The sequence below is a fragment of the Anabas testudineus genome, chromosome 7 (genome assembly GCF_900324465.2).
Source record: "Anabas testudineus chromosome 7, fAnaTes1.2, whole genome shotgun sequence".
Lineage (NCBI taxonomy): Eukaryota > Metazoa > Chordata > Actinopteri > Anabantiformes > Anabantidae > Anabas > Anabas testudineus.
Window position 1 is genome coordinate 12687550 of NC_046616.1, and position 9443 is coordinate 12696992.

The 9443-nt window shown below is 40.2% G+C and overlaps 1 protein-coding gene across 1 annotated transcript; it reads left to right on the forward strand.

Annotated features, from left to right (window-relative positions):
* Nucleotides 1–27: 27 nt before the first annotated feature.
* smc1a (structural maintenance of chromosomes 1A) lies at nucleotides 28–9196 on the forward strand. The gene is made up of 26 exons (XM_026368238.1): nucleotides 28–136; nucleotides 674–862; nucleotides 1048–1160; nucleotides 1533–1736; nucleotides 2045–2283; nucleotides 2388–2646; nucleotides 2891–3031; nucleotides 3127–3209; nucleotides 3310–3409; nucleotides 3798–3905; nucleotides 4019–4204; nucleotides 4364–4543; nucleotides 4713–4859; nucleotides 5052–5189; nucleotides 5294–5410; nucleotides 5496–5602; nucleotides 5711–5852; nucleotides 5937–6082; nucleotides 6193–6346; nucleotides 6436–6543; nucleotides 6732–6888; nucleotides 7016–7170; nucleotides 7329–7480; nucleotides 7590–7659; nucleotides 7769–7879; nucleotides 8293–9196. The coding sequence occupies exons 1-26, from the start codon at nucleotides 28–30 to the stop codon at nucleotides 8371–8373; spliced, it is 3696 nt and encodes a 1231-aa protein (XP_026224023.1). The 3' UTR covers nucleotides 8374–9196.
* The last annotated feature ends 247 nt before the right edge of the window (nucleotides 9197–9443 follow it).

A 9443-nucleotide genomic window follows, 5' to 3' on the forward strand; every position in this document is an offset into this window, starting at 1 on the left:
CTAAAAAGCGACTTAGGAATAACGAAGATGGGGTATTTAAAACTGATAGAGATTGAAAACTTCAAGTCCTATAAAGGAAGGCAGATAATCGGACCCTTTCATAAGTTCACTGCAATCATCGGACCCAATGGATCTGGTATGTTATGATAGTCAATCATTCGCGGCTAATGCAAACTGCTTGCTAGCAGCTCAGCTAACACTGGCTAACTGTAAACAGTGTACGAATGTTCCACTGTGTTCAGATATAAAAACAAATTTTTTTGTGATCTGTCATGCATTTTAGCGATACTGTTGTGCAGTCTGTTTTTATTTGGGTTGGGGTGAACGTATATTCCAATTACCTATTGTATGCATCACTTTGTTTTTACTAATTTGAATCACATATAAACGAATCGCCTTCGATGCGTCAAAGTTATGTTGCATCACCAGTTTGACCACGGATTCAGCGCATTATGTCCAACATACTTTGCAAAGATTAAACTTTTGGAAACATCACAACTAACCGAGGCACTTAAAATAAGACGAAACAACATATATTTGACAAACAAAAAAAGATGCGCATTGTAAAATTATGATAGCAAACGTCACTGGAAGTATTTTGTGTCGGATTGCATTTTGAATGCAATCATTTTGAATTCTGGATCCCACTAAAATCTAACTGCTGTTGCTGCAGGAAAGTCCAACCTTATGGATGCCATCAGCTTTGTGTTGGCGGAGAAAACCAGTAACCTGCGTGTGAAGACCTTAAAGGATCTCATTCATGGAGCACCTGTAGGGAAGCCAGCTGCGAACAGAGCCTTTGTTAGTATGGTGTACCAGGAGGATAATGGAGAGGAGCGCTCCTTCACAAGAGTCATCGTTGGTAGGAACACCCAGTCAAATTGAAATATGTGATGCTTTACTTACATTTATTGGTCTCATTTTATTTTGTAAAAATAAAACTTCTGCCAGACTATAGAAGGAATTAGCCTTTCATCAGTTATTGTTAGTGGTTATGGTTAATGCTTCTGACATTTTTTCTCTACTTGAATGTGCCATTTGCATCAGGTGCCTCCTCTGAGTACCGTATTAACAACAAGGTTGTGGGCTTGCCTGAATACAGTGAGGAGCTTGAAAAGCTTGGCATCCTGATCAAGGCTAGAAACTTCCTTGTCTTTCAGGTGAGACTGAATCCTAAAACTTTTTATAAGAGAATTGTAATTATTTGTGTCATTTCCCTAATGTTTATATACTCAGCCACATGTTTGCTGTCAGACAATCATACTTTACAGTGATGTCAGTAAAAACAGAATAGTCATGGTGGTGGGTTAGTTGTGTTATGTTTAATACCAGTGTGCTATGTGATGGAAACAATTAATGTGAATTAATGTGTTCATACATCTGCCTTCATGTGGTGTCATCTGCCTTCATTTGGTGTCACAGCTGTGACTATGACAGATGCCCAAAATATCTATTCTTCTTTTCTGGTGTTAATATCTGATAATCTTGCTATTGTTAACCCCAGTGTTCTTCCCTCCTTATTGTACCTCTAGGGAGCTGTGGAGTCTATTGCCATGAAGAACCCCAAAGAGCGCACAGCACTATTTGAAGAGATCTCTCGTTCTGGTGAGCTGGCCCAGGAATATGACCGCAGGAAGAAGGAGATGGTGAAAGCAGAAGAGGACACACAATTCAATTACCATCGCAAGAAAAACATTGCTGCTGAGCGCAAAGAAGCCAAGCAGGAGAAAGAAGAGGTTTGTTCTGTGTGTTCAGATATCTCTAGATTGATAAGCAGGACACAAATACATGAAAGTATAGACGTGTGTCCTGCTTGGATTAGACATAATAATGACATACTTCGAGCCCCTTGTATCAATAAAGTAAATAGTCAAAAAGTACTTCATATAGCTTCTGTCCCCTTTTGTTTCAAATGTTACCATCCTGGAAGATGAAATTGACCTATAGATACATCAGTTTATCTTTGAAATTTGGTTACACTGAATTAAGGAATAATGATGAAAAATGAATGATAAGGGACGTAACGTCTATGTCTTTCTACCAGGCTGAGCGTTATCAACGTCTGAAGGATGAAGTGGCCAGGGCCAGTGTTCAGTTACAGCTGTTTAAACTTTATCACAATGAGACTGAAATTGAAAAGTTGAACAAAGAGCTGGGCCAGAGGAACAAGGAGATCGAGAAGGACCGTAGAAAGATGGACCATGTGGAGGAGGAGCTGAAGGACAAGAAGAAGGAGCTGGGCAGGCTGATGAGGGAGCAACAGACTATTGAAAAAGAAATCAAGTAAGTGACAAGGACATGACAGTCTGTTCGCCGCTTAATGTGCATGTATAGCTCCTGCCTGACCTAAACGCGGGGCTTTCTTAATCACATGATTCTGCCCACAGAGAGAAAGACTCTGAGTTGAACCAAAAGAGGCCACAATACATCAAGGCTAAAGAAAACACAGCACACAAGATCAAGAAGCTTGAGGCAGCACGCAAGTCACTGCAAAATGCGCAGAAGATGTACAAGAAACGCAAGGCAGACATGGATGAGCTGGATAAAGAGATGAGGGCGGTGGAGGTGGCAAAGCAAGAGTTTGAGGAGCGCATGGAAGAGGAGGCACAGAGCCAAGGCCAGGACCTCACCCTAGAGGAAAACCAGGTCTGATATGTCAGCATGTTGGTCATACTGAAAGAATCCTCTTTAGTTTTGCATAAATTACAATATTTTTTATTTAGTAGTAGTAATTTATTAATTTGGCATTGTGTGACTGTATAATGCTAGCAAATTATAGGTTTTGTCTGTGTGAACTGTATGTGGTATTTTTATTTTTGCATTATGTTAGATGAATATTACAAAAATGAACATGACTTCACTTGACCCCCTACTTCTCTCTCCTCTCCAGGTCAAGCAGTACCATCGTCTGAAGGAGGAGGCAAGTAAACGAGCTGCTACACTGGCACAGGAGCTGGAGAAGTTCAACCGTGATCAGAAGGCTGACCAGGATCGCCTTGACTTGGAGGAAAGGAAGAAAGTGGAGACAGAGGTAAATGAGATAATGCTGGCAGTTTTGCCTGTGACAGAAAAATATTTGCAATGATTTGGTTTGATGAAACAATAAATTATGTTGTTTTTCTCCAGGCCAAAATCAAACAGAAGATCCGTGAAATTGAGGAAAACCAGAAACGTATTGAGAAATTAGAGGATTATATTACCACCAGCAGGTATGCAGCTTTTGTATTGTTTGATCATTGCTATGTCCGATTTGAATAAACGTGTTTATTTGTCATATTCATTCACACAATTTGTCCTTTTATGCCTCAGGCAGTCACTGGATGAGCAGAAACGCATGGAGGAGGAGCTGACTGAAGAGGTGGAAATGGCCAAGAGGAGGATTGATGAAATCAACATGGAGCTTAACCAGGTACTCAATACAAATACATAAGGAAAGAAAATATTCTGACTTCAAATGGTTGTAATTTGGCTGTTTTCAGTTGCCAAAGACTTGAGTTCATGTTTGCCTGCATTACTCTGTTGCAGTGCCTTTAAGCAAAACTTCGACATGGTACCGCTCTTAAATTGAGCCGGAAAAAAAACATTTCACATTATTGAGAAAAGCACCCGTGTGACCAATAAAATGAGTTCTAGGTGTGCAAGTAATTCAGACTAGTAGGCCAGCATGCCTAGTAGTGGAGCAATGGCAATGTTTCTCCTATTGTTAATGTTATCAGCTACATCCATGTTTGACAAGTGAAAATGTCAGCTGCGAAAAAGTCTATAACAAATCACATTATTATTGGCTTTTGCTGTAGGTAATGGAACAGCTGGGAGATGCCCGAATCGACAGGCAGGAAAACAGTCGACAGCAGCGCAAAGCTGAGATCATGGAGAGTATCAAAAGACTTTACCCGGGCTCTGTGGTAAGACAAGACTGACAGAGCTCAGTACAATTATTTATTCTTGCAAAACTGCCTTTTTTCTTTGCTTCCTTTCTATATTTAAACCCACTTTATCGAAAATGTACTTTCTCCAGTATGGCCGTCTGATTGACCTGTGCCAGCCCACTCAGAAGAAGTATCAGATTGCTGTGACCAAAGTGTTGGGCAAGAACATGGATGCCATTATTGTTGATTCAGAGAAGACTGGACGAGACTGTATCCAGTACATCAAAGAACAGAGAGGAGAGCCTGAGACATTCCTTCCTCTCGACTACCTTGAGGTGAACAGAAAATACAGATAACTTAAACCAAGTTTGGAATTGAATGTTAAAAACATCTGGAAGAAGATGTTTATGTTAAGCACATAAAATAAAAAAAACTAATCGGTGGGAATTGAAAAATCCTTAGTCTGAAACATTGGCTTTGTGGTCTCATTAAAGGTGAAACCAACAGATGAGAAGCTGAGAGAACTGCGAGGAGCCAAGTTGGTGATTGATGTGATTCGATATGAGCCTCCGCACATCAAGAAAGCTCTGCAGTATGCATGTGGCAACGCCCTGGTCTGTGAGAATGTAGAAGATGCACGAAGGATTGCTTTTGGAGGGCCATACAGACACAAGGTACGTGACTAAAATTAACCAACTAGCTTAGGTCAATTTACTATCAACATTTTTAATGGTATATTTTATGTTATAAAGAAATGAGAATTGGAGCAAAAAGATACACGATTGATGTTGCTGATGAAGAGCCTGTCCTTCACCTAACATGTCCTTGTCTCCCTGTGTCCAGACGGTAGCCTTGGATGGTACTCTGTTCCAGAAATCTGGAGTAATCTCTGGAGGAGCCAGTGATCTGAAGGCCAAGGCCAGGCGCTGGGATGAGAAAGCAGTGGATAAGCTAAAGGAAAAGAAAGAAAAACTCACTGATGAGCTCAAGGTGACTTTGACTATTAATATCTTCTTCAGGAAGGCTGTGGTTTTGGTCATGTTTGTTTTTAGCAGGACATTTTTTTAGTCAGAGAGAATAAAACACGAGTTGTGGTTGATCTTCAGTCCCTGACTGCAGTTTTCTGGATTTCCACTTGCAGTAAATTCACAATGATTTCTACTACTATGTTTTTCTTTGTAGGAGCAAATGAAGGCCAAGAGGAAAGAGGCAGAGCTGCGTCAGGTGCAGTCTCAAGCTCATGGTCTGCAGATGAGACTTAAGTACTCCCAGAGTGACCTGGAGCAGACAAAAACCCGCCACCTCTCCCTCAACATGCAGGTACTGCCTTGTTACAGCTTAGTATTTGCTTTAACTGCTATTGTAGAAGTATTTAGAATGTAGTGTGACTTGTGCATTGAAACCATTTTATTTCTGTCATGCAGGAAAAGTCTAAGCTAGAGAGTGAACTGGCAAACTTTGGTCCTCGCATCAACGATATCAAGAGGATCATCCAGTCCCGTGAGAGGGAGATCACTGACCTGCGGGACCGCATGAACCTGGTGAGACAGATGCACAGATAGGTCCTTTTTCAAATCTATAAATACGTGGCTTTGAAGGAAAATCAACATATGCTTTATTTTCCAGGTGGAAGATGAGGTATTTGTGGAGTTCTGTAAGGAGATTGGAGTTAGGAACATCAGAGAGTTCGAAGAGGAAAAGGTCAAGAGACAAAATGAAATTGCAAAGAAGCGGTAAGTTTTGTGATGCAGTTTGACGGTTCTGGTTCTTGTACGCTTCAGTTCTTTCCACGTTTCCACGGTACTGTGCAGTCTAACCTGACATCCACCATTTTTCCTCAGTCTTGAGTTTGAGACACAGAAGACCCGTCTGGGTATACAGTTAGACTATGAAAAGAACCAGCTGAAGGAGGACCAGGAAAAAGTCATGATGTGGGAGCAGACCGTCAAGAAGGATGAGGCTGAAATAGAGCGACTTAAGAAGGTACAAGTGAATAAAAGCTTATTATCTAATCTGTCTTTTATTTAGTTAAGTTAAATCTCACATGTATGTCTTATTTTCCTGTAGGAGGAACACAGACACATGAAAATCATTGATGAGACAATGGCACAGCTGCAAGACCTGAAGAACCAACACCTCACCAAGAAATCTGAAGTCAATGATAAGAACCATGAGATGGAGGAGATCCGCAAAAAACTGGGTGGTGCCAACAAGTCAGTGGCTGCAGAGATGCACATCAACTTGAATATTTTTTCTGTCACATGATGTGAAACATGACCTTGAATTCAGCTTGTTCTACAAATGTTGGTGTTGTGTTTTCCAGGGAGTTGACCCAGCTCCAGAAGGAGGTGACAGCCATCGAAACCAAACTGGAGCAGAAGCGCAGTGACCGTCACAACTTGCTGCAGGCCTGCAAAATGCAGGATATCAGGTTGCCTCTTCGTTCTGGAACAATGGATGACATTAGCCAGGGAGAGGTACACACATACACACCCGTACAGACCCTAACCTTTTATATCATGGGATTGAAATTGAATATTACATGTTTGTTGTTGTGTTGTTCAAGGGGAGCTCTCAGACAGAGGAGTCCAGCAGCCAGAGGACTTCAAGCAGTGTTCTGGCTAAAGAGGCTCTCATAGAGATTGACTACAGCAACCTATCTGAAGACCTTAAGGTAGCTTGTCCAGTGACACCTATGTCTTAAATTTGTACAGTCAGAATAAACCTCCGCAGTTACATAGTAGATATACACCATATAGAAAAGGAGGAGGAAACGGAGACGTTTGCAGGAAAGCTAATAAATCCATAGTTTAAAGTACATACATGACTTAAACTAATTTAAACCTGTACATCCTCCTGTAGGATGCTCTGTCGGAGGAAGAGATCAAAGCAGAGACAAACACACTGCAGCAGCGTCTGAATGAACAGCAGAGCATTTTACAAAGGATCAGCGCACCGAACATGAAGGCCATGGAGAAGCTTGAGAGCGTCAGAGACAAGTTCCAAGAAACCAGTGATGGTGAGATGACAGGATGGTGAAGGGGTTACATTACATTAGAAGAAGAGAAGTAGTGAAGCTTGTTCACAGTAACTTTCTAGAACTATTCTGTGGGATCTTACAGTTTGTCTGTATTACCTCGTTTCAGAGTTTGAGGCTGCCCGTAAGAGAGCCAAGAAGGCCAAGCAAGCATTTGAGCAGATCAAGAAGGAAAGGTTTGATCGCTTCAACAACTGCTTCGAGTCTGTGGCCACCAACATTGATGAGATATACAAGGCCCTCTCACGCAACAGCAGTGCCCAGGTTTGCCCCAAAATTGTTTTTACATTCACTTGGGAATTCATTTCTACAGTATAGTGTGTGGCATATGCTCAGTCAGGCAACACACACATTACATTATTTATATCAATGTGTGTTAAACACAATTTCATTTTAAAACAGAGTTTGTATTTTCTCTGTAGGCTTTCCTCGGGCCAGAAAACCCTGAAGAGCCATACTTAGATGGCATCAACTATAACTGTGTGGCTCCAGGAAAGAGGTTCAGACCCATGGACAACCTGTCTGGAGGAGAGAAGACTGTCGCTGCCCTGGCTCTCCTATTTGCTATCCACAGGTAAAACAAGGGAGGACTACAGAAGGAGTCTAAATACGCGCTTGAGTTACTTGAGAGGTTTCTGCACCATTGAAGTATTGGTAACATAATTTCTGCTGCTTGTCTTTAGCTACAAACCTGCACCATTCTTTGTCCTGGATGAGATTGATGCTGCTCTGGACAACACTAACATTGGCAAGGTCTGTTCAGAAATTAAATTAGAGTTAGCTTTGTGTCATTAGTGTGTGTGTGATAGAACAATGAATGCTTCTTCTCACATACATTTTCATATTTTCCTGTATCCACAAGGTGGCCAATTACATCAAAGACCAGTCGGTGCAGAACTTCCAGGCCATTGTCATTTCTCTGAAAGAGGAATTCTACACCAAGGCAGACTCACTCATTGGGGTTTATCCAGAGGTGCGTTACAGTCCAAAGATACTCAATAATAATAATAATAATACCACAAAGTTTTTACATTTAAATATTATATTCCATTTTTTAAACCATTAAATTCTGCTTCTTTGAGAAAATGCCTCAAAATATTAATTAAAATGTAAAAACGTTTCGATTAATCTTGCCTGCTGAAGATATTAACATTAGTGTAAATGTTTTAAATGTGCTTATGTGCTATTTAAAGTTATACATTTATTATTTATTTGGCAAGCGATCAGTCAACATAAATATCAGTAATAAAATTGTCATATTTGATAAAACTAATTTTGAACATTATGATTCATCATAATCTAGTAGAAGTAAAAGAAAATAAAAAATAATAAACGCATTGGAAAGATGCCGTCAATTAACAGATTTTTCTTGTATTCCACCAACAGCAAGGAGATTGCGTCATCAGCAAAGTTCTCACCTTTGACCTCTCTCAGTATCCTGATGCCAACCCAAATCCGAATGAATAGAAAAAGGCACGCGCAACACATTTTGCCAGGTTGGGTGTTCATTTGCTTACTTCATCTGGATTACTCCTTTATTCTGTAGTCACAGATCATGTATCCATTAGGTCTCACATGTTATTTCCTGTAATATTTTATGTTTTCTTTTTTTTTTTTTTTGTCTGGATATTCTAGATTAGTGGATTAGTGATGTCTTTTTTTATGGGGTGGTTGCTCTTTATAAACTGAAATAAGCCGGATGTATGTACATTTACACAAACCAGCCCTTACTCAATTGGCCCTACAAGAGTGATTATAATAAAGACAAATGTGATAAATTGATTATAATCTAGTGGCAACGAACGGGGAACCAAACCTTTTTAACAGACTGTATTTGTATCACAAGATGTCGGATTTACCTGAAACAAGTTTTTGTTTTGAGAACTTTTATACTGTTTATGGCTCTTTTCAATGATGCACCCTAAAACTCCTGCCTTCCCTCCGTTTGTGTACTTTACTTTTCAAGCTTAGTCAGAAAACTGTTGTTACACTATGGTGCATACATTCCTTTGTGTGATAGCTAAATAAAACCTCTGGTTAGCTGCAACTGGTGGTGCTAAAATGAGATCATGGAGCTTTGTCAAAACTGTCATCAGAAAATAATTTCAGAGGAAATGTGCTGATTGATATGGCTGCAAGAATAATGACAGTACCTTTCTATTTTCTGAGTGATATTCCGAATCAGCCTTAGGCGAACGATCAACTCAACGTGACTGAGAATGTTCTGTCATCTGTTTTATTGATAGCTTTGCTTCCGTAAATAAAAATTGAATTATTTAAGCTCCTTTAATGGTTTACTTTTCATTATTTTCCAATGCAATTGACTTCTTGTGATAGTTTATGCATTCGGTTTAAGAAATTTTCTTACCTTTGACAGGAACCTACCACAATCCAGCATACATATTGATGCATTAGTTTCCATTCCATAAGGGGGAGCGTGTGCTTTGCCAAGCAAGACTATTTATAGAGGCGCTCAGTTTACACACTTGAGAGGGGCAACTTCCAAAGCCTGCACCTATCGTCACATGAATGCTCTG

Bases quoted from the DNA above. Each gene is read 5' to 3' on its own strand.
- smc1a (XM_026368238.1), top strand. From the start codon at position 28: ATGGGGTATTTAAAACTGATAGAGATTGAAAACTTCAAGTCCTATAAA. The intron at 4,544-4,712 runs GTACGTGACTAA...CCCTGTGTCCAG, and splicing joins GAGGGCCATACAGACACAAG to ACGGTAGCCTTGGATGGTAC. The intron at 5,190-5,293 runs GTACTGCCTTGT...TCTGTCATGCAG, and splicing joins ACCTCTCCCTCAACATGCAG to GAAAAGTCTAAGCTAGAGAG.